This window comes from Pseudophryne corroboree, chromosome 3, assembly GCF_028390025.1.
Source record: "Pseudophryne corroboree isolate aPseCor3 chromosome 3, aPseCor3.hap2, whole genome shotgun sequence".
In the NCBI taxonomy this organism is placed as follows: domain Eukaryota; kingdom Metazoa; phylum Chordata; class Amphibia; order Anura; family Myobatrachidae; genus Pseudophryne; species Pseudophryne corroboree.
This window is the reverse complement of record NC_086446.1, coordinates 742,452,399-742,475,719: the sequence shown is the minus strand read 5'-3', so window position 1 is coordinate 742,475,719 and position 23,321 is coordinate 742,452,399. Positions and strand designations below refer to the sequence as shown.

The window sequence follows — 23,321 nt, the reverse complement described above, 5'->3', positions numbered from 1 at the left end:
ATGGACAGGATGTCGGCTGTTAGAATACCGATAGCGGCATCCCGGCCATCAGAATCCCCACAGCCCTCTGTAAAGTACCCTAACTCTCCTCTGCCCCCTACCCTAACCCTCCCTTGTGGGTGCCTAACCCCAACCCTCCCTTCTCCGCTGCCTAAACCTAACCCTCCCTTCTGTGTGACTAAACGTCCCTTCCCTGATGCCTAAATCTAACCTGAAGGGGGGGGGAGGGGGGGGGGGGGTTGTGAGGCTGTGTAGGATGGGGAACACAATGGGGGGGGGGGGGGGGGGGGTTCACCAGACATCTAGGGCACCAAATTAGTCAGGATGGCTGTGAAGGATACACACTTGTCCACCTCTAAAAACTGAAATTTGTTCTTTACTATAGTAATATTTACCCCCCCCCCCAAATAAGTGTGCAAGTCTTTACGTTAATACAACAATAACACGGCTATTGGAATAAAGCATGCCTCTGTACGCAGGTACTGTGCAGATTTTACAACAGGAACTGAATGTATCAACCAACAGCATAAAACGCTGTCTATCACAATGTAATGGTTACTCAGATACCCACTGGCCTGCTAGATGAACTACAAGTACCAGTGTCACCTGCTTAGCCTAGGAATTCCCCGACTGGACCACAACACATGGCTGTAGTCTAGTCAACGCCTGGGCTAGGCCTGGCCAACCTGTGGCTCTCCAGCTGTTGTGAAACTACATGTCCCAGCATACCCTGCCACTACTAGGGAATGCTAAAACTGTGGCAGGGCATGCTGGGATGTGTCGTTTTGCAGCAGCTGGAGAGCCACAGGCTGGCCAGGCCTGACCTGGACCAACACAGTCCCGGCCTTAAACCAGAAGAATGATTTATGTCTCACTGCACTTCCTATAGGAATTACATGGTGCAGGAGTCTGTCTGTCCCCACATATATGATGAAAGGATTCTCAGAGGGCTCCGTAACACCGTGTATAATACAGCGTTAGAGAATAAAGCACGGAACCATCAACGCAATGTTGCCAGTGATCCATAGCTACTGTATGAATGTTCCACCACTTACTGCACTCGTTTCCTGACCCGGGTCTGTATATTCAAGGATAAGGCATGCGTCCCACTGACCGGAGAGGCTAGGAACAGCTGACGGTACACAGAGCACAGCTGACGCTTCATACTGCCACATGCTTGAATGAGCCTGTGAAGAAGACAGAGGATACATTACCCATGGTGCAGACTGGGATGCAATACTTACCTCTAAGACTAAGGGGAGATTTATCAAACCTTCTTCACATCAACCAATCAGATTCAATCACTAATTTTACAGAATGCACCTGATAAAGGATATCTAGAATCTAGTGTCCAAACAACCTCCGGACATACATCCTGCAGAGCCACCGGCAGTGGCCTGAGGATGCTCTGGGCATACATCATGCAGCCTGTAGAGCCACCGGGAGTGGCCTGAGGATGCTCCGAGCATACATCCTGCAGAGCGACCCGGAGTGGCCTGAGGATGCTCTGAGCATACATCCTGCAGCCTGTAAAGCGACCCGGAGTGGCCTGAGGATGCTCCGGGTAAGCTATTTATGGGATCTTCTAGTACCATAAAGCTGTGACTTGCTGGGATACCGATTCAGTATGGGAGTGGAAGCTTAGCAGCTGCACCCCAGCCTTAACACGTGCCCTTAATACTCATCTCCTAGCCTCTGCTTTCCTAATTTCTGCCCCCCACTCCCCATGTACACCTCACATGTAACCTGCTGCGAGCAGGCCTCTTTGGTTTCTCTACATCATTAAGTTAATAATTATGCAGATATCTTACTTATCCCTAACAATTTTATACATCGCAATGTATTTGATGTTCTATCCCCGATGTACAGAATTACTAAACTCTCACTGCGCCATAGACATTAAACATAACTGTTCTACTACTAATCAAACTTCATCTGCAACTAAGATCTCACCGCACAAAGCAGCTTATTTAGGATTAACACGATAAGACACTAAAAGGTTCCTCAGCACACTGCAATAAGTCAGAAGGAAGCCAGCACTCATAAATAGACTGCAGAGGACTCCCATTACACACTCGCAAATATGTGATAAGCCAAGGCACCTCTGCTAAGGATGGTCCTAACACTATACAATGGGATCACTAAACGCACTGCTATAATGGAGAATTTGGGAAAATGAATGCTCAATTTAAAAACACATGAATGTATGACCACGTATCAGGGGCTCTCACTGTTTAGTGTTAAGACGACCTTATATTAGTAAATGTGGGTAACGGCGTTTTCTGCATTTAATTTATAGAGAGTTCTGGTCTCTTTACGGACTTATAGCAGTGTGCTGGGGGAACTTTTTTTTTTTTTTTTGTCTTTTCTAGGCTAGATGACCCCTCCCATACAACCACCTGCGTAACCCAATACACTGACTCAGCAATTTGATGCATTTTCTCTATCACTGTTAAGATTAACTAAATAAGTGATTTCAGAACACTGTTGTGTGACTGGATCAAACAGCCCTGTCCCATTGCAATCTGACACAAGCAGCAATGCAGGGTATATAAACTACGTAACACAAAGAACTAAAATAAAATATTAAAAAAGCAACATGGTCACAAGGCTAATTTTAACAAATGGCAACATAAAAGAAATAGTTTCCAACACACAAAACTCCTGGGAATATCTCTGTGCCATCTAAAGACAATCATGAGTTTTATTTACCATCGTATTTTATACACCGAGAAAGATCATTTCTTTTTATGTTCGCTGTTTTTACACTTCAGAAAAACAAAGTATTGAAACGTGTAATACTAGAAAATAAATTGCCAAAATGCGTCAATTTAATGCGGCCAAGTGTTACAGGATGTCATCAGGAAAGGAGACGTTTCAGGCAGACAGATGTCTGTATGGGAGGTACAGTAATGGCTAAAACCAAGTACTTGGGAGGATATATTTCATTTTTTTGTTCATACGAGTGAATATTGCAGACAACCTACAAGTACGCTGTAAATTAAGATCTTGATTTTTTTAATGGCTACAAAAACCTGCAAGGTTTTAAAAGAACAATCCCATGAACATTAGAGGTGAGCTTTACATATACATCGCTGCAGTTGTCAACTGTTATTCCTTATTTATCTTTCCTATAGCCTGCTATCAATGATTTATATTTCTCCCCATAGTCATGTGACTAACATAGCAACCACAGCCCCATAGCCCATTACATAAGTAGTGTGCAGAGTGGCTTTGGAATGTCCCTCTGAGCTCTATCTGCATTGATATAAGCTTCTATCCTTTCTGCCATAACATGACATGCGGAGGGAGACATTTTTGTTTGCCCTCCAAATGATTTATAGGTGACAGCTAAGAATAAAGGATAGGTGCGTGCTTAAAAGGAGCTTACATTTATTTTTCCTTTCAATGTTATGTGGGATTGCTGCTTTAAGCTTCCCATGAAAGTATTACGCATTTTATGGCGCACAGCTTCGTGGAGAATTAGATATGGTTTCTTTCCATCACAGGCTGTGTACCCCAAATCCTCACCCCGTATTTCATGTGATACTGTATACTCTATTAAACTGGAGCACCTAACTTTTATCTATTTGTTCTATACATAGATGGTACTTACTCTGCCTGGGTCACAGCCTCGTTCCTGGAGAACGCTTTGCTCTTGAACTCAGTCCAGGCATTTTGTAACTAAACAAAGATTTTACATAGAGAGAGATTCCTTGAAATATAATAGATTTCGATATTTGTAAAAAAAATAAATAAAATAAATACTGATTACAGGAATCCATTTTGCAATTTTCATTTTTTTTTTTTTTAACCATTACACTGAAGAGTAGAATATTTCTAGTCACCAATTTACCATCTATCGAAGGTAGCAAGTGTTCCCTACACCTCTTAGATTGTAAGCTCTTCAGGGCAGGGCTAAATTTATTAAGTTTTGTTTTATTGTACGTCATTTGTATTATGATCCCTTCAGTGTATATATGAATACTACAATTAGAGATGAGCGGGTTCGGTTTTACTCGGTTCTCAAAACGGCATCTTATTGGCTTACGGATGTCTTGTGTTGGATAGCCAATAAGATGCAGTTTTGAGAACAGAGTAAAACCCGAACCCGCTCATCTCTAACTACAATATGTTTGCATGACAGATTTTATTATAATACACACACACACACACACACACACACACACACACACAGTACATATACAAAGCTTGAATGCAAATAAATGAATCCCCATTCCATGAGGTGTGTGCAGGAATCTACATGTAGGAATGGCCATTTAAAATAATGTATTAACAGATGACGTTGTGTATGGCTCACATGATTCTATAGAAACTAGATAACACAACTGCCCTGTGACCTCACCTGACCTTCACGGCCACCAAGGCTTTTAACAAACCGGTCTGTCCTTTGCTTCAGCTCCACCATTAGGGCATGTGACCGTAACACCGGCCCCTCCGTCAGCTTCTTCTCCATCATACTGAAACCATCTAAGAGCTGGTACAGGGGGAGAGCAATGTGGCTGCCAGAGAACTGCAATGGCACAAAGGTAGGTCCCCAATCAGTAACAGCCAGATACACTTTTTTTTTCTTCATACACTATAACGGTGATCTGCAAATCATTAATGTGTGGTGGTCAAGCAGCACTTCATCTCATCAGACTCTCTATCATCATAGACATAGGCTGGTTCTAGTGTGTATCCTACTCAGACAGTGCTACTAGCTGCCAGCCATAGGGGCACATGTATCAAAACCTTGGAGAGAGATAAAGTGGACGGAGATAACTTTGGGGGACATTTACTAAGCAGTGATAAGAGCAGAGAAGTGAGCCAGTGGAGAAGTTGCCCCATGAACCAATCAGCAGCTCTGTATAATTTTATAGTATGCAAATTATAGATGTTACTTCAGTGCTGATTGGTTGCCATGGGCAACTTCTCCACTGGCTCACTTCTCCCATTTAATCACTGCTTAGTAAATGTTCCCCAAAGTACCAGCCAATCAGCTCCTAACGGTCATGTTACAGGTTGTGTTTAGAAAATGAGTTAGGAGCCGATTGGCTGGTACTTTATCTCCAACCAAGGCTTAGTAAATAGACCCCTTACTCTGCTGTTACTCCGTTATTGATGGGGCTGCTTGCAAGACTTCTATGCAGTAAAGACCATCCTAGATCACCAGGAACATCTGCAATATTCTGCATCTGCTGTGTACTGATCTTTGCTTGGGAAAGTCCAGTATATGTGGGGCTTGAGAAATCCCCCTTCTGTTACCACAACGTACTATGGGGGAGGGGACATTTACCAAATCTTGGAGAGTGATAACGTGGAGAATCTGGCCATAGCACTAATCAGCTTCTGTTATTTTACAGAAGCTGGTTGCTATGAGCAACTTATCCATTTCTTGTTTCTCCAAGGCTTGATAAATCTCCCCCTAAATATATATATATTTGTTTGGATGTCTCACCATAGATGCCGCGAGTCTCCCATTCGCCTGATTGCTGAGCAAACTGCCCATACTGTAAATATGGTGGCTTGAAACAACACCTAGGCCGGCTGCCCAAGTGTCATACAAGCATTATGGGTGGCATTGGCTGCTCCTATCTTTTATCCCAAATCCAAAATCATTTCGTGGAATAGATGTTTATTGGGGGCCAAGCACAGCAAAAAAGTAAAATAAAAATTGGGCAATCAAATCTGGAACCTGCTGGCCCAGAATTGGAGGACTGTGGGCATTCTGAATTGAGAAATACAGCTGGTGCATGCACAATGCACACACGTGGCCTCGCTAGTTGTGGTGAACGACTTGCGATTGCCGCAGCTAACACCCAAGCTGACAGTGGGCACATCCGTATTCTCAACTGTGCAAAAACATCTCATCAGCCCGACACTTACAGATTACCTTTGTCAGAAGAACCAGAGACATCCCGTGCCACAGCGGCAAGCAGTACATAGAATGCGGCATCATTGGGCAATAGCCCTCCTTCAGGCTGGCATCCAGAAATACTCTTCTTGTGTTCGTAGATTCAGGCACAGAGCCAGCCAGAGTCTTCAAACTGTCTTCCGCAATCTGAAGAGCAAAGTAAAGTATGATTTCACTAAAGTTCCCTAATCCTAAATGGTAACTAGTAACCTGAAGAAAACACATTTACATGGGAAAGTCTACCTGGATTTCCGGATCCCCAAAACTATACGAGTCATCATCCATCCAACTGCCACCACCTTCAAATTAATTGCAAAGAAATGTATTATATTTTATTTATATGGTTCCCTACTACTATGGGCAGTATTCAATGCTTGTCGGAAACTGCCGTCTTGTCGGAATGGTGTCAGTTTCCGACTATTTTAGGTCGGAAGGGGTTCCGACCTATTCAATGGTCCTGTCATTTTTCCGACAAGTCAGGAATTCCGATTTGTTGGAAAACACGTGGATCGGGGGAATAGCCGCGGATCTACGTGCATTGTCTGAAACGCGGCCAAATCAGACAGGTTTTGGCCCCGTTTCCGACAATGTCAATCCGACTTTTAAAAAAAAGTCGGATTGGCATTGTCGAGAATGCCCAAATCCTGTCAGATTTGGCCGCTCATTGAACACTGCATCGGAAAGGAGCCAAAAAGCATTGAATACCTGCCTATATATTACAGTATTACAGCTTTATTAGCTGTATTAAGGGGTTTAGTATGAAATACCTACAATCAAAATTCCGATGGGCAAAATCCCAACAACAATTGACAGACGGTCAAAATCCCGACATTTAAAATCCCAACAAGGTCAAAATACTGACATTTAAAATGTTGAGAGGTCAAAAAGTCGACGCAAGTTTTTACTTCAGGTTTTCGTGTGTGTGTGTGTGTCGACATGGGCACCATATAAGTGTACCGCTTGCACTCACCATGCTTCGGGCACGGTGCCTCGCTTTGCTCGACACACTATTGTGTTCCCCACCCTGATCCACTGGGGTGGTAAAGTATGAACAAGTCGATTTCAATGAAAAAAAAAATCATGAAAACGCATGTCGACTTTTTGACCTGTCAACATTTTAAATGTCGGTAATTTGACCCTGCCGATATTTTAAATGTCGGTATTTTGACCGTCGGTCAATGTTTGTCTGTATTTTGACCATCAGGATTTTTATTGTAGGTAAAATGACCGCATCCCGTATTAAGCCTGCACAGAACGTTATAGAACTTCAGCTGCTCTTCAGATGCATTAATTCTCTCCACCGCTCTCCTGATACTCACCTAAGCTACTTGTGCTGGGAGATGGGTTGGGGGTGTAATACTCCTCTGACGGTGCGTTGTCTTCTGCGTCCTGTAACACCAGTACAATGTGTTGCTTTATACAGTGAGTTTATATGTATTCACACACAAGTACATCACTTCTTATTTATTACAGTTAAGAGGGTAGGAAGTGTAAAAATATATGCTAATTCATTCGGTTATATTTTTCCACGCATTTTAGATTTTAGTTTGGACACGTCCCTCTCACATCTACCTCTCTCTGCACATTTTCAGCTGGGTACACACTATAAAATATATCATGCAATATTGGTACTGTACTTTTGAAAAATGTGCACGATCATTGTATAGGGGTTATCTAATTAGCCCTGGTAATTTACCGGGGCTAACTGTCCTGCCGGGTCTATCCTATAGCCCTGATATGACGGCACGAGTGGTGGCTTATCGGGGCTTCTGATGCTGCACCGGGTGCCGGTTCCTGACAGCTCCCGGTTCAGCGCTGACCTCCGGCCCCCCAGTCACATGACCGCTCCCCCGTCATGTAACCGCCGCCGGGGTCCATGGAAGAGAGGGCTGCAGCGCTGCTGTGGCTTCCCCTCCGGGGGTCTCTGCACTGAGTGCCGGCTCCGGGGCCACGGCACCCTCTCTGCAGACCCAGCTTGCTGCTGCTGCTGCAGTGGGCATGGGACACTGCAGGTCGCTGCGGCTTAGAGGGACGGCAGGCGAAACCAAATTCCTGGAAACAGCCCTGTTTTCCCATGAAAACACACAGGTTTCACTGAATCTGTGCGTTTTCGGGAGAAAGGGCATTTTTTTTTTACATGTGATTTAATAGGATAGCCTGTAAAAAAAAAAAAAAAAATGCAGCACGTAACTATACAATGTGCCATTGTACAGCGAATGCGATGTTATCGCTTCTATGGGTCGCTCCGTCGTAAGGTGTGACCCCACTATACACCAGCCCCACCGGCAGTGCTACATGGTTTTACAAAGGTGCAAAGTTACTTGCATCTACTGCCCTGCTCCCAGCTGAGAACCAGCACCTTTATGTAACGTAACACCTAGTTGTGTGCTCCAACAGCTGTGCAGGTACTGTCGTCTGTGGCTGTTTCTCTCTCATGTGAGCTGCAGCACCATCCCGAGAAGCACCGTAGCTTGCAGAACCCCCCCAAGAAGCACCGTAGCTTACAGAACTCCCCGAGAAGCACCGTAGCTTGCAGAACCCCCCCAAGAAGCACCGTAGCTTGCAGAACCCCCCGAGAAGCACCGTAGCTTGCAGAACCCCGATCTATTGTACTCTACCGAGCAATTTCTATGAAGCCGCTCTGTCTGTAGCCTGGTTTTACACAAACCCCCGTCCCCAGTAATCGTGCAGGAGAATAAGTAACATGTGGCCCCCATTACAGTATGGAAGCAAGATAGTTTTAAGAAATAATAAACACAATGGCCACAGCTTAATATTAGTGGCGCATGCTGATCCACTTTACCCATGCGTGTTCTTCGTACATTCTTGGCTTATTAGCTAATTACGCGCTTATTTAAGAGATCAGATGATTAAAATGGTTGATTTTCAACCCACAACTTTCTATGTAAAAGGCCCCCGTGTAAGTTTTGCTTTAAACTCTTATAACGGATTCTGTGGGGTTGCAGTAAACATTCTAAATATGTCTCTGTTCTGTCTCAGTAATAGGAACAAGCGGCTCTATACATAATGTACGTTCCCATATAATGCGTGCTGTGAATAGCTCCTCTTATCGGACAGGAAAGCACTGCGCGCTGATCACACTGCCGGCCGCGCTTTGTACTATAGAGAACTCTTACCGGAACACTCTGCTCCTCCAGCACATTGATTCCTGGGTACAGATCCTGGACTATTAGAATTAAGGAGAGAAGGTCGGCGGGTCTCAGCGAGCTGGCATTCCGACTAGTACAGAAAGAATAGGAAGCGTTTAGACGACAAAAGGAATTACCGGTAGAACATCCGCAAGATGTTTTTACATAGGTTTAATATAGGTTTATTTTTATCTTGTGTTTGTTTGCGCCAAGAAAAATAATTTTACCCCCTTACACATATTTAAACCATAAACAATACAATTCAGTAATGTAAAATGCGTGGGTACCTGGCACGGCCTGTGGTTTATAATTCTCCATTATATTGTGATGGTATTCCATGGTGGTCAATATGGGTATATACTGAGTCGAGTGCAAAGTGGCTGGCAGGAGCCAGAAATACTACCTGATGCTAATGCGATGTCTCCGTAAATCTAGGAACACACTTGTACAATCACACTTTTGATGCAATGGCTCGATCGACCGTACTCCCGTTCGGAAGTCTCGATCGCAGTGCCAATACACGTATACACACCTATACAATAATACGTACGACCTTCGATCCTGCGCTGCCGAAATGACGCAAGGAAATTATTGTACAAGCGTACGCATTTTCCCGATTTCAGGCAGCGGTCACCGTGGGTGTACCTAAAGTTACCATAATGGGCAGGGAAAAGGTTTTACAAGGGTGTATGCTTGTGCACATTGGGGGTCATTCAGAGATGATCGTAGCTGTGTTAAATTTAGCACAGCTACGATCATTCACACTGACATGTGGGGGGAAGCCCAGCACAGGGCTATCCCGCCCCGCATGTCAGTGCCCCCCCCTGCAGAAGGGCAAAGGCATCGCACAGCGGCGATGCCTTTGCATTTCAAGAGTAGCTCCCGACCAGCGCAGCTTTAGCGTGTTGTCCGGGAGCTACTCATCGCTCCTCGGCCCGCCCCCCAGTCGATCCGGCCGGACCGCACCCAAGAAACGGCAGCCAAACGCTGCCGTTCCGCATCCCCGCGCCCGCCTTTGCCTGTCAATCAGGCAGAGGCGATCGTAGCGGCCCGACGGACTTCGTTCTGACCCGATTGCACCGCTGCGATAAACTGCAGCGCCGAACACACAAAAAAAGGGCGAATGTTTTTAAGAGGAGGAGCGTCATACACACAATGTTTCATGAACAGAGTTTAATTATGCACGCCCACAGCGGCGGACCTGGTTTGGCGTAAATATGTAAAAACGGTGGAAGGTGCACGCACATGTAACCCTCCTTTATGTTAATATAGATACATATATATTACCTTCTAAGTAATGGTGCCTCCACCCAGACTTAATAACTATTAAGGCCTGCCTGGGTAAGCCTCACTCAATCCCTGTGTATGTGTGTTTTTTTTTCTTTTGTTTTATCTAAATCAAAGATTACTACTAAAGGTACCTTTTTTCTTTCTTTTCTCTTTCAGGGATAATGGATCCACTTCAGCTCACAGATGCATGTGGTAAGTATCATTTATAATAACAATATATTACTATCATGCATTACTGACTTTATGCGACAATGTAGATATTTCATCTATATACATCCTTTCAAGAATACATATACATAAATTGATTGCTTACAATTCTAAACAATTAACAACTGTATATCTTTTCAAGACTAGTTGAAATTGAGTTACCCGGGTACTCTTATATCTGTGTACACAGTTACTGTTGGGGCCCATAAGTCTACATACTAGTTATGCATAACATCACTATGTGATATCCAAAGTGCGATTTCTGTAAAATATTGGCTGTGATAGTCTATTTTTATGCAAGTGAAAGAAATCCTTCCTCCATTCTTTTGTAGTTTTATCCTAAATCCCTTTCTATGTTGATCCTTTTTTTGTCTAATTTAATCGGTGTTCTTCCTTCTGTAGATGTGTTTCTTGTTTCTCTTTAACAGTTAGGAATTATGTGCTACAATAGGCATATATGTCCAGTAACCACGTATTCTTCTAAATTGTTACTGAATACCTTGTTACATAAGTTTCTTTTCCATGCAACAAATTATCTCCCTGTGGCTGGTGACTAGTGTAATATCAGCTGGTTACAGTTTGCTTGTTTTCCTCTAGAAAGTCTCAGTAAAGGATACATTAGTATCTTCAGCATGGATAGATTAGAACAGTCTCTCAACAATGTGGTATAAGAAATATATATATATACCCATATCGTAGCTTTTACTGTTATTAGGTGGATGTCAATGTTATTCAGAAGGATATGTGTCCTTACATAAAGACTTAGGGCATTAACCAGAGGAGATGTCCTTAATCCAAGTTTATTCCAAGCATTACTGAAGAAAGGTTTTTCCTCCGCTACTGTAATTTCATGTTTTCACTCCCTGCTCCTCTGATCATATGTATATATATATATATTTCCACATCAGCAGTTCTTGTCCTATCACTATAGGAGAGGCAGCTTATTATATCAAGTGGTTATTACAGTCATATTAATCCTAGCTGTATAATATAATATTACAGCCACTAGGACATCACTTGAAAATAACTTGCATCAACAGGTAATTAAGGTATATAGTCACTGCAAGTTAGTTACTGTTCCTCAGTTATTTCTATAAGGTAAATAATTATATTTCATGCTGATTGGGATATAACTTGTATACATTGAGCCTTTAGCAGAGGTCGTTTCTACTTACAGAGCTACCTTATGCCATATACTAGTTTGTCTTGTAGGGGCGCTCTGTGTCTTAGGGTGTGGAGATGCAGAATTAAATAGTCACTTACTCTCCTCTGACGAGCACGCTGCTGGCACTCCCCCGACTCCTCCCTATTGCTGCTGGAGGCTGAGATTCGCTGCTTCACTAGCACTGAATATGAAGCCCGTCCCAGTTACCAGGGAAGCCTTCTGACTTCTTCCGTTGTCGGGGCCGTTACCATGGGAACCCCGCCGGCGTCTTTCACCGCAATATGGATGCCGCCGCTCACAGTAACCTGACTCGAGAGCCTCTCACGCTTGCAGGCGATGGCTCATCACCTCGAGAGGTCAGCCAACCTCATGCAGCTTCTGCGGATCGTCCCCTCCTTCTCCGCCGGCCGCCTAGCCTCTAGCAGCCGGTCTCCGTCACCTTCCAGTGCATCGGAGCCACGGGTAAGCACCCCGATTAGCTCGCCCAGCGTGGGTAATGCTCCTGGTCCCAGCAGCGCCGCTGTTCACTCCGCTGACAGCTCTGTCTTAGCGGCACCCGGGAGCCCAGTGCACACACTAGCTGGGGGATCTGCAGTCTGCCCTGTGTCTGTGAGGAGCTATATTTATACTCCTCCAGCCTGTGGCTCGTGGAGCTCCCTTTCCCGCCTAAGCCGCGCGCTAATCCCCCCCAGTCAGTAGTTAATACAGCGCTCGCGGGCCGCTCGTGAGCCATCCAGAATTTTCTGTCAGAGCTGTCAGTGCCTCACATAATGGTAACTGACAGCTGCCATTTAACCCACACAGCTCCCCCTTCCTCTAGCTTCATTCTGCTCTACCATAAGACACAGTTCAGTACCCATGCACCTAGATTACATCAAATACACAATTATAAATATTTATTTAATAAAATCTATGTGCAACCTACCTATAATCCTATCTTATACATATACTGTATATATATACCATCAAATTATATCTATATACATAAATACTCACACAATCTTAAAATACCAGGTATATTTTATATATTATATTATATTCCTTTCTAATGAATTAATCTTATAACGGTATACACTTTCAGATTATGAATTCTTTTTAATGAAACAATATATATATATATATATATATATATATATATATATATATATATATATATATATATATATAGGTGTACATATATACTCATCCCTAACTATCCACTAAATCATGACTAAAACAATCATCATAACCATGTTACACACATAGCGGTGTAAGTTTAATCTGCCGGCTGTAAGGATCCCGGCGATCAGGATACCTTTACTAAAACCGTACTATTTCTCTGGGTATTTGGATTACTGCGCCCGTCCATTACATACTGTATGGGGAGTGGAAGCAGCGCAGGGCTTCAGCGGTTCCTGGCGTACAGACTGGCTACATAAATGCGTGGTTGCCTCTAGTGTGAGTACAGGAATGACTGTAATATAAGCAACAGCCGCTTCTTACTTACAGGATACAAACAATTGTTACAATGAGGTTTTCCAGTATATTCGGCATTCCCTTTAAAATGCTGTGTGTTTCTTGTATGGAAAAAAATAATACTTATTAAATCCATTAATATAGACCAACATTTGTCACCTGGAGAAGAGAGCCAGCAATTTGGTATTCACCAGGACGAATGTGTGCAGTACCTCCTCCCCTCCGCGCTCGTTGCTGCTGTTAATGTACTGCACGATTTGCTTCTCCAGAAACTCGATGCACTGCTCGCAGAGCTTCGGGTGGATCAGACGCTCCACAGCCTGTGACATTAAGCCCAAGATTCACTGATTTATAATGTAAATGCTGCACTAATTTTGCTTCTAAGGTAGGTTCAGACTTCATTCCTATAACTGCTTTTGCCTCCAAGGAGTAAATTTACTAAAAGCCGGTTTCGCCTTTAAAGATCGACATGAGTTAATCATGTTTTTATGGTGTCGTTTTCTCCGTACAGTGACCAGGAAGTCCAATTAGTGCACCGTGTTCGCTCGCCATGCTTCGGGCAGAGTACCGTTCCAATCGTAGCCCACGTGGATCGTTAAGTATGAAAAAGTAAAAAAAAAAAAAGTGAAAAAGTCATGTCGACCTTGAAACCATGTCGACCTAGTGACCGTCGACCAATAGTGGTCGACCTAAACATTGTCGATCTTTATACCGGATCCCGTCTTTATATGGGAAAGCAGGGCAAACAAGTTTTCTTCCAATAAAGGACACCACTGAAGATCCCACAAGGAGGTGGAGCGGATAAAATAGGATTTTAATACCTACTGGTAAATCCTTTTCTCTAAGTCCGTAGAGGATGCTGGGGACTCCAAAAGGACCATGGGGTATAGACGGGCTCCGCAGGAGACATGGGCACTTTAAGACTTTAAATGGGTGTGAACTGGCTCCTCCCTCTATGCCCCTCCTCCAGACCTCAGTTATAGGAACTGTGCCCAGAGGAGACGGACATTTCGAGGAAAAGGATTTTGTTAAACTAAGGGTGAGATGCATACCAGCTCACACCACGCACACCGTACAACATGGCCTGTAACTACAACCAGTTAACAGCGTGAATCAAAACAATCAGGAACAGGCTGACCTTAATCAAAACACAACCTTTGTGTAACATAAGCAATAACCATTAACAAGTACTGCAGCTAGAGTCCGCACTGGGACGGGCGCCCAGCATCCTCTACAGACTTAGAGAAAAGGATTTACCGGTAGGTAATAAAATCCTATTTTCTCCTACGTCCTAGAGGATGCTGGGGACTCCAAAAGGACCATGGGGTTTATACCAAAGCTCCAGACCGGGCGGGAGAGTGCGGATGACTCTGCAGCACCGATTGAGCAAACATGATGTCCTCATCAGCCAGGGTATTAAACTTGTAGAATTTTGTAAACGTGCTTGACCCCAACCAAGTAGCAGCTCGGCAAAGCTGTAATGCCGAGACACCCCGGGCAGCCGCCCAAGACGAGCCCACCTTCCTAGTGGAATGGGCCTTCAACGAATTCGGTAACGGCAATCCAGCCATAGAATGGGCATGCCGAATCGTATTACAGATCCAGCGTGCAATAGTCTGCCTAGAAGCAGGAGCCCCAACCTTGTTGGAAGCATATAGGACAAACAGCGCATCTGTTTTCCTAATACGAGCCGTTCTGGCCACATAAATTTTCAAAGCTCTGACCACATCGAGAGACTTAGAATCCGCCAAGGCTTCCGTAGCCACAGGTACCGCAATAGGCTGGTTCATGTGAAATGCAGAAACCACCTTTGGCAGAAATTGTTGACGAGTTCTCAATTCTGCTCTATCAACATGGAAGACCAAGTAAGGGCTTTTTTGAGACAAAACCGCCAACTCTGACACCCGCCTTGTGGACGCCAAGGCCAACAGCATGACCACCTTCCAAGTGAGAAACTGCAACTCAACCGTTTGTAACGGTTCAAACCAATGTGACGCTAGGAACTGTAACACCACACCTTTTCGAGCTAGAATTTGGCGTTCAACCGCCATGCCGTCAAACGCAGCCACGGTAAGTCTTGGAACACGCACGGCCCTTGCTGTAACAGATCCTCTCTCAGAGGAAGAGGCCAGGAATCTTCCACAAGCAATTCCTGAAAATTCGGATACCAGGCTCTCCTTGGCCAGTCTGGAACAACGAGTATCGTCCGAACTCCTGTTCTTATGATTTTTAACACCTTTGGAATGAGCGGAAGCGGAAGGAACACATAGACCGACTGAAACACCCACGGCGTCACTAACGCGTCCACTGCAAGTGCCTGAGGGTCTCTCGACCTGGAACAATATGCCTGAAGCTTCTTGTTGAGGCGAGACGCCATCATGTCTACATGAAGAAGTCCCCAACGACTTGTCACTTCTGCAAAGACCTCTTAATGAAGACCCCACTCTCCTGGATGGAGATAGTGTCTGCTGAGGAAGTCTGCCTCCCAGTTGTCCACGCCTGGTATGAAGACCGCTGACAGAGTGTTTACATATCTTTCAGCCCAGCGAAGAATCTTTGTGGCCTCCGCCATTGCTGCTCTGCTCCTTGTTCCGCCCTGGCGGTTTACCCAGTAGGTGAGAACTTTGGAGCCACCACAGTAGAGAAATCCTGGCCTTGGGGAACAGGCATAATCTCCGGTGCATGTGTAGATGGGACCCAGACCATTTGTCCAACAGATCCCACTGAAACGTTCTGGCATGAAATCTGCCAAAAGGAATGGCCTCGTAGGCCGCTACCATCTTCTCCAGCACTCGAGGGCACTGATGAATCGACACTCTTGCCGGTTTCAGAAGGTCCTTGACCATGGACTTGATTTCCAGAGCTTTTTTCCCCGGGAGAAAAACTCTCTGTAGATCCGTGTCCAGAACCATGCCCAAGAACGACAGCTGTGCTGACGGAATCAACTGCGACTTTGGCAAATTTAGGAGTCATCCATGTTGCTGCAGAACAGTCAGGGACAGCGCAACGATTATTAGCAATAGCTCCTGTGATCTCGCCTTTATCAGGAGATCGTCCAAGAACGGGATAATTGTGACCCCCTGCTTGCGCAGGAGCACCATAATTTCCGCCATGGCATTGGTCCTCGGACCGTGAAAAGACCAAACGGCAACATCTGAATTTGGTAGTGACAATCCTGAACAGCAAACCTCTGGTACGCCTGATGAGGAGGATATATGGGGACATGTAGGTAAGCATCCTTTATGTCGACTGATACCATAAAATCCCCTCCCTCTAGACTGAAGATCACTGCATGCAGAGATTCCATCTTGAATTTGAAACTTTTCAAATACAGATTGAGGGACTTTAAATTCAGAATCGGTCTGACTGAGCCATCCGGCGTCGGGACCACAAACAGGCTTGAAGAAAACCCTTCTCCCCGATGTGACGGTTGCACCTCGATAATGACCCGCTGCTGACACAACTTCTGTATTGCCGCACTCACTACCTCCCTTTCTGGAAGGGAAGCTGGTAAGGCCGGTTTGAAAAATCGGCGTGGAGGCACGTCTTGAAATTTCAGTTTGTATCCTTAGGTCACAATTTGTAGCACCCAAGGGTCCAGGCCCGAGTGAACCCAGACCTGACTGAAAAGCTGAAGACGCGCCCCCACCGGAGCGGACTGCCGCAGGGGAGCCCCAGCATCATGCGGTGGACTTGGCAGAAGCCGGGGAGGACTTCTGCTCCTGAGACCCTGCCACGGCCGGTGATCTTTCCCTTTCCCTTACCTCTGGCAAGGAAGGATGACCCACATCCTTTCCGGAACTTCTGCGACCGAAAGGACTGCATCTGGTATTGAGGAGTCTTCTTTTGCTGCAGAGGAACAAAAGGCAGAAACGAGGACTTACCCGCGGTAGCTGTAGAAACCAGGTCCGCGAGGCCTTCACCAAATAAAACTCCCCCCTTATAGGGCAGAGCCTCCATAGCCTTTTTAGAATCAGCATCACCATTCCATTGAGGAGTCCACAATGCCCTCCTAGCTGAGACTGCCATGGCATTGGCCCTCGATCCCAAGAGGCCAATATCCCTCGCAGCTTCCTTGAGATAGACCGCAGCGTCCTTGATATGACCCAGTGTCAACAGTAAGCTATCCCTATCCAGAGTGTCTATTTCAGATGACATGGTATCAGCCCACATTTCAATAGCGTTACTCACCCATGCCGACGCCACGGCCGGCCTGAGCAGCGTACCTGTCGTGACATAAATAGACTTCAAGGTAGTTTCCTGCCTACGATCAGCTGGATCCTTAAGGGCCGCCATCTTAGGTGACAGCAACGCCACCTTCTTGGAGAAGCACGCTAGAGCTTTGTCATCTGTGGGGGTCGACTCCCACCTAACCCTATCCTGGGAAGGAAACGGGTATGCCATAGCAATTCTCCTGGGAATCTGCCACCGTTTATCCGGGGTTTCCCAGGCCCTTTCAAAAAGAGCATTCATTTCATGAGAGAAAGGAAACGTTACCACCAGCTTCTTCCCCTTAAACATGCAGACCCTTGTCTCAGGGACAGCGGGGTCCTCTGTGATATGTAACACGTCTTTTATTGCCACAATCATGTATTGAATACTCTTAGCCACCTTAGGATGTAGCTTCGCATTATCATAGTCGACACTGGAGTCAGAGTCCGTGTCGGTATCCGAGTCTGATATCCGGGTAAATGAACGTTTTTGGGCCCCGAGGGTGCCCGAGTGAGTGTGACTACCTCTCCCATGGAATGCCTCCATGCCTGGTTCTGAGCCTCGGATTTATCCAACCTCGTATGTAACAAAGCCACTTTTATTCAAAACGCTCCACATCTCCACCCAATCAGCAGTCGGTGGTGCCGATGGGGTCACTCCTTCATTCTGTTCAGCCCCCACACGCGCCTCCTCCTGGGAAGAGCATTCAGCCTCAGACATGTCAACACACACGTACCAACACCACCCAACACACTGGGCTACAGGGGACAGACCCACAGCAAGGCCTTTCAGAGGGACAGAGAAAGTTTGCCAGCTCACACCCAGCGCCCCACCGGTCAGAAACCCGTAAGCGCTGTTATATATTATAACAATATTAACCAACACCAGATTTGTGCCCCCCCCCTCGTTTTTCAAGCACCCAGTTACTTGTGTGCAGTGAAGGGCCAGGAGCAGCGTCTCTGCAGCAAGCTGTGGAGAGAAAATGGCGCTGGTTAGAGCTGGAGGACGAAGCCCCGCCCCCTACACGGCGCGCTTCCATCCCACTTTTTTATGCTGGCGGGGGTCCCTGGAATGGTGCCACCGCACCTTACATAGATGCCAGCCCCTTATACGAGGTAATATTTGCTGCCCAGGGCGCCCCCTTCCTGCACCCTGCACCCTTGCAGTGCCTTGCGTGTGTGGGAGCAATGGCGCGCTGCGCGGTACCTCAGGAAGACTGAAGTCTTCTGCCGCCTTCACAAAGTCTTCGTTGCTTCTAATACTCACCCGTCTTCTGACTTCTGGCTCTGTGACGGGGATGGCGGCGCGGCTGCGGGAGTGAGCTGCAAGGCGACCCAAGCGATCAGACCCTCTGGAGCTAATGGTGTCCAGTAGCCTAAGAAGCAGAGCCTTGTAACTCACAGAAGTAGGTCTGCTTCTCTCCCCTCAGTCCCACGATGCAGGGAGCCTGTTGCCAGCAGTTCTCCCTGAAAATAAAAAACCTAACAACATTCTTTTTTCAGAGAAACTCAGGATAGCTCCCCTGTAGTGCACCCAGTCTCCTCTGGGCACAGGATCTAACTGAGGTCTGGAGGAGGGGCATAGAGGGAGGAGCCAGTGCACACCCATTTAAAGTCTTAAAGTGCCCATGTCCCCTGCGGAGCCCGTCTATACCCCATGGTCTTTTTGGAGTCCCCAGCATCCTCTAGGACGTAGGTGAAATAACAGTTGAGGACACTTACCTCTATTGCAAAGCTTTGATCCTCCAGGTGCAGGCGGCTGTACGTTAAGAGCAGGCTCTGAAAGGTTTTCCAAACAAGGTTCCGCTGATCCGAATCGGACGGTCGCAGCCTGCGTCCAAAAGAAGACACACACATACTGCTCACTCCAATACAGAATTAAATGACTGTAATAAAAACAGGTTCATCTGTCTAAGACTAGCGACACCGGGGCGCCCAGTACTGTAGCCTAACGCGGTGCACGTATATTGTTTTCCTTCAAATAATATATGACTTCCCTAAGATATAGTACAAGGGCTCGCTAAGCGCCCTTGTAACACAGAAGGTTTCACTTAATAAAAATGCGTCGGTTTCAAACTGGTATTTTATTGTACATTGCGTTCCCCACAACTTATAAGGAATCCTCCACTACAGACGGACATTACACTACAACGCAATGATAACTCGCTGCTAACGTGGTTTTGAGTAGAAACTTACCATGTACAGCCTAGGTACAGCAAATAGGAGGCCAGGAAGGAAGATGGAGGATGGAGATTTTAGGTTGACTTGGCAGTAATTAAAAATCCTGATAAAAGCTCAGAGTGTAACTGGAACATATTTACATGTCGGGTAATCTTTCTAAATGTAATCTCGCAAGTATTTGATGGGTGTCTGATGTCAACAACCAGCGGAGGTCTCCCTTATGTGGCCTGACCAGTATTCCTGAGAGCGCGGCCAATCTTCTCATCAGGACGTGTACTGCAGGAAGGCCACAGCTATGACACTTTTTCCTAATGTGAGCGATTGGCACTGTTTAAAAAAAGGTAGCGTAGTCCAACATTGGACAAAGAGAAATCATTAGAATAGTTCTTATATCAAAATGTCCTAATCTAAGGCAGGTCTTCACTCTACATAAAATACATCGGCCTCTATGGAACAGAAATGCACGGGAGACAAACGCCGCCCGGCTGGGTCAGCACAGAGAATCAGAGGTCAGGGACGGGGCAGCACAGAGAACCAGAGGTCAGGGACGGGGCAGCACAGAGAACCAGAGGTCAGGGACGGGGCAGCACAGAGAACCAGAGGTCAGGGACGGGGCAGCACAGAGAACCAGAGGTCAGGAAGAGTCACATGGATAAATGCGAGCACATTAGTGAGTATACACTGTACGTGCAACGTGTGCCTGTGCACTGACAGCTCAGTGGTGAGAACAGGTCTCTCAGGCAATACTGTAACCTGTACATCTCTGCAGCTGTGTTGTAATGTTCTTAGCATTTTTTACATGGGCGACGCTTGGCGGCTGCTGCTGCTGCTGATGATGCTGTTGTGCAAGTGAGGCCCAGTTGGAGAATCCTCTTCAGGGGCTACATTATGAAGTGTTAATTTCTGAGAGATTTGTAATGTTGGCCAAAAAATGCTGGCATGGTTGTTTCCAGCTTTCCAACAATACACCCCATCCCGGCTTCCAATATAAGATCCAGCGGCCTGCGATATCAGGAAGAACGCGCTCATTCCGCAGACCTAGCGATACACCGGGGGTTGCACATTCCTCTCTGCCTTTCACATTGACCCATAGGCTGGAAAATCCAGGCGCTACATAGCAGCTGTGAGTCTACGTGTTGCCTGCTGCGTAGTCTTATCTGGCCTGTAATAAGTAGCTCTATGGTGGTGCCGCATGGCCGCAGGATGCAACGGGCTGAAGACATTCCGCCTGATTAAGGGATTCGCAGTCGCAGGCCCCCAAAACGGTCACGTTACGCATTTTTTGCTGACACTCCCCGTTCCCTGGCCCAAACAGTCCCTGACCGTCAATCACTTTTCAAATAAATTCTCTCTGGGTCCACGTCACATGACCACTATGGCCCATCCGCAGTGCGACCTAGATGCACGCGATGTCAGGTGATAATCGCTCAACTGCGAGGAAATTGGGTTTGTGTCTCTCTCTGAATCAGGCCACAGTTATAGGACTCTCCGTACACTGCGATCCATATTATGCCCCCTAATAACAATTTGATGACACATACTCCCTTTTGATTAACTGGCTGTCCAAAGTGACCAGGCCGAAGTGGACCTCGGTGAGTCTCTTCAATACAAAGAGCTTCCGTCGCAAATCATCCTCATTCTCGGATCCGTCTCCATTCACGGCAATGAACAGACATTCCCCAAACTGCACAGAGGAAACACACGGGGTCACGGTCAGAAGTCCAATAAGCCATCACATTCCGAAACATTCACCCACTATGCAATCCCCATACAATAACATTCTAACCGTCACACCGCACCTTACTGCAATTATTATTACCAGTTAGTTATACAGCGCACACATATTCCGCAGCGCTTTACACAGAATATATGCCCAGTCACATTAGTAAAGACCTGAGAACAGATACTGTACCTTGCTGCACTGGCAATAAGAAACTACATCTGCATAAAACAGTAACATCTTCACTTCAGTCCAGTTCCAGAAATGATATTGTGTCCCCACTAGGCACAATGCATTATGGGATATGCTAAGCAGAGGACAGGACGAGAATTTACTAAAAAAGGCGGAAAACCCCTACAACACATATTCTACACTAATTGTGACACTGGCAAATAAGCTGGAAAACTTGCCAATATAACGCAGTGTTCAGCTTTGCTGCATGACAGCACTGGGGTTCAATTCCAACCGCATGAATGTATGACCCAGTATAGGGGAACTTATAGTACAGTCAGGACCACCATTAGCAGAGACACTTTGGCTTATCATTGCAAACGCGTGTACTGTATCCGAGTCCTCTGCATTTTATGATACACCCCTCCTGTACACACATCTCTGTAAGCCAATAAACTGGACGAGCGACTTGCATTTGGTACTGTGGTAGGGACTGATGTAAGTCCCTACTATCAGACCCCACCCCCACTAACTGTTGGTGTCCCCCAAGGTTCTGTTCTTGGTCCTCTCCTTTTCTCTTTTATACGTCCTCTTTAGGTGAGCTCATTAGTTCTTTTGACTTCCAATATCAACTCTTTGCTGATGACACTCAAATCTACCTTTGCTCCCCGGACCTCTCCTCACTAGTATCTCCAACTATCTCTCTGCTATCTCTTCTTGGATGTCCCCGCGCTTTCTTAAACTTAACATGTCCGACTGAACTGATCATCTTCCCTCCCACCTGCATAACCTCGCCTCCCACAATCTCATTATCTATTGAAGGCACTTCTATCTCCCCTAGGCCCCAAGTGCGCTGTCTTGGAGTAATCCTTGACTCCTCCCTCTCCTTCACACCACACATTCAGCATCTCTCACAAACCTGCCGTTTTCATCTCAAACATATTTCCAGGATCAGACCCTTTCTCACCCAGGATGACACTAAGACCCTTATCCACTCACTGGTCATCTCCAGACTGGACAACTGTAATCTCCTCCTGACTGGCAACCCTGACACAACTCTCTCCACTCCAATCTATCCTCAATGCTGCTGCCTGACTCATTTTCCTCACCAAACGCACTACGTCCACCTCCCCTCTCTTACAAGACCTTCACTGGCTCCCCTTCCCTTTCAGAATCCATTTCAAGCTTCTCACACTCGCTTACAAAGCCCTCACCCACTCCTCTCCCATCTACATCTTTGACCTTATCTCCCTTTACACTCCCACCCGTCCTCTTTGCTCTGCTAATGCACGCCGACTCTCCTGCCTACGGATTACGTCCTCCTACCTCCAAGATTTTTCACGTGCTGCTCCATTTCTCTGGAATTCCCTACCTCTCCCCCTCAGACTCTCCACCTCTCTACAAAACTTCAAATGGGCTCTCAAGACCCACTTCTTCACCAAACCCAGCCAAATCTCATCCTAACCCTCTTTTCCACATTCTCTATGTACCCCATCTGTGTCACCCCCCGTCTATCTGCCCCTCCCCTTTAGAATGTAAGCTCTCACGAGCAGGGCTCTCTTCCCTCATGTGCTTACCTTTATCTTACTTTAATAATCTTCAACTGCACCAAATCCAGCAGTCTTCTGCCACCTGATACTTATTCCAGTGTCATCTGCTGATGTAACTATGTGTATTTACCCTGTATTTGTCCTATATTGTCTGCAATTGTAAGTTGCTATTTTCCTGTTTTGATTATTTATGTACTCTGGAATTGGGCACTGCGGAACCCTTGTGGCGCCATATAAATAAAGAAAAATAATAATAATAATAATAATAATAAGAATTTACTTACCGATAATTCTATTTCTCGGAG

General features: G+C 46.0%; 1 protein-coding gene across 4 annotated transcripts in view; it reads right to left on the bottom strand.

Annotated features, from left to right (window-relative positions):
• Positions 1 to 23,321, bottom strand: part of HPS1 (HPS1 biogenesis of lysosomal organelles complex 3 subunit 1) — a 95,575-nt gene that overhangs the window by 19,177 nt on the left and 53,077 nt on the right. For all 4 annotated transcript variants that reach the window (XM_063962278.1, XM_063962279.1, XM_063962276.1 and 1 more), the window contains exons 5-14: positions 21,117 to 21,259; positions 19,117 to 19,225; positions 13,343 to 13,503; positions 9,055 to 9,157; positions 7,237 to 7,306; positions 6,161 to 6,216; positions 5,897 to 6,064; positions 4,367 to 4,534; positions 3,617 to 3,684; positions 1,056 to 1,187 (exon numbers count right to left, since the gene is read on the bottom strand). In XM_063962278.1, the coding sequence (XP_063818348.1) occupies positions 1,056 to 1,187; positions 3,617 to 3,684; positions 4,367 to 4,534; positions 5,897 to 6,064; positions 6,161 to 6,216; positions 7,237 to 7,306; positions 9,055 to 9,157; positions 13,343 to 13,503; positions 19,117 to 19,225; positions 21,117 to 21,259 (1,178 nt within the window). The remainder of the gene's footprint in view (positions 1 to 1,055; positions 1,188 to 3,616; positions 3,685 to 4,366; positions 4,535 to 5,896; positions 6,065 to 6,160; positions 6,217 to 7,236; positions 7,307 to 9,054; positions 9,158 to 13,342; positions 13,504 to 19,116; positions 19,226 to 21,116; positions 21,260 to 23,321) is intronic.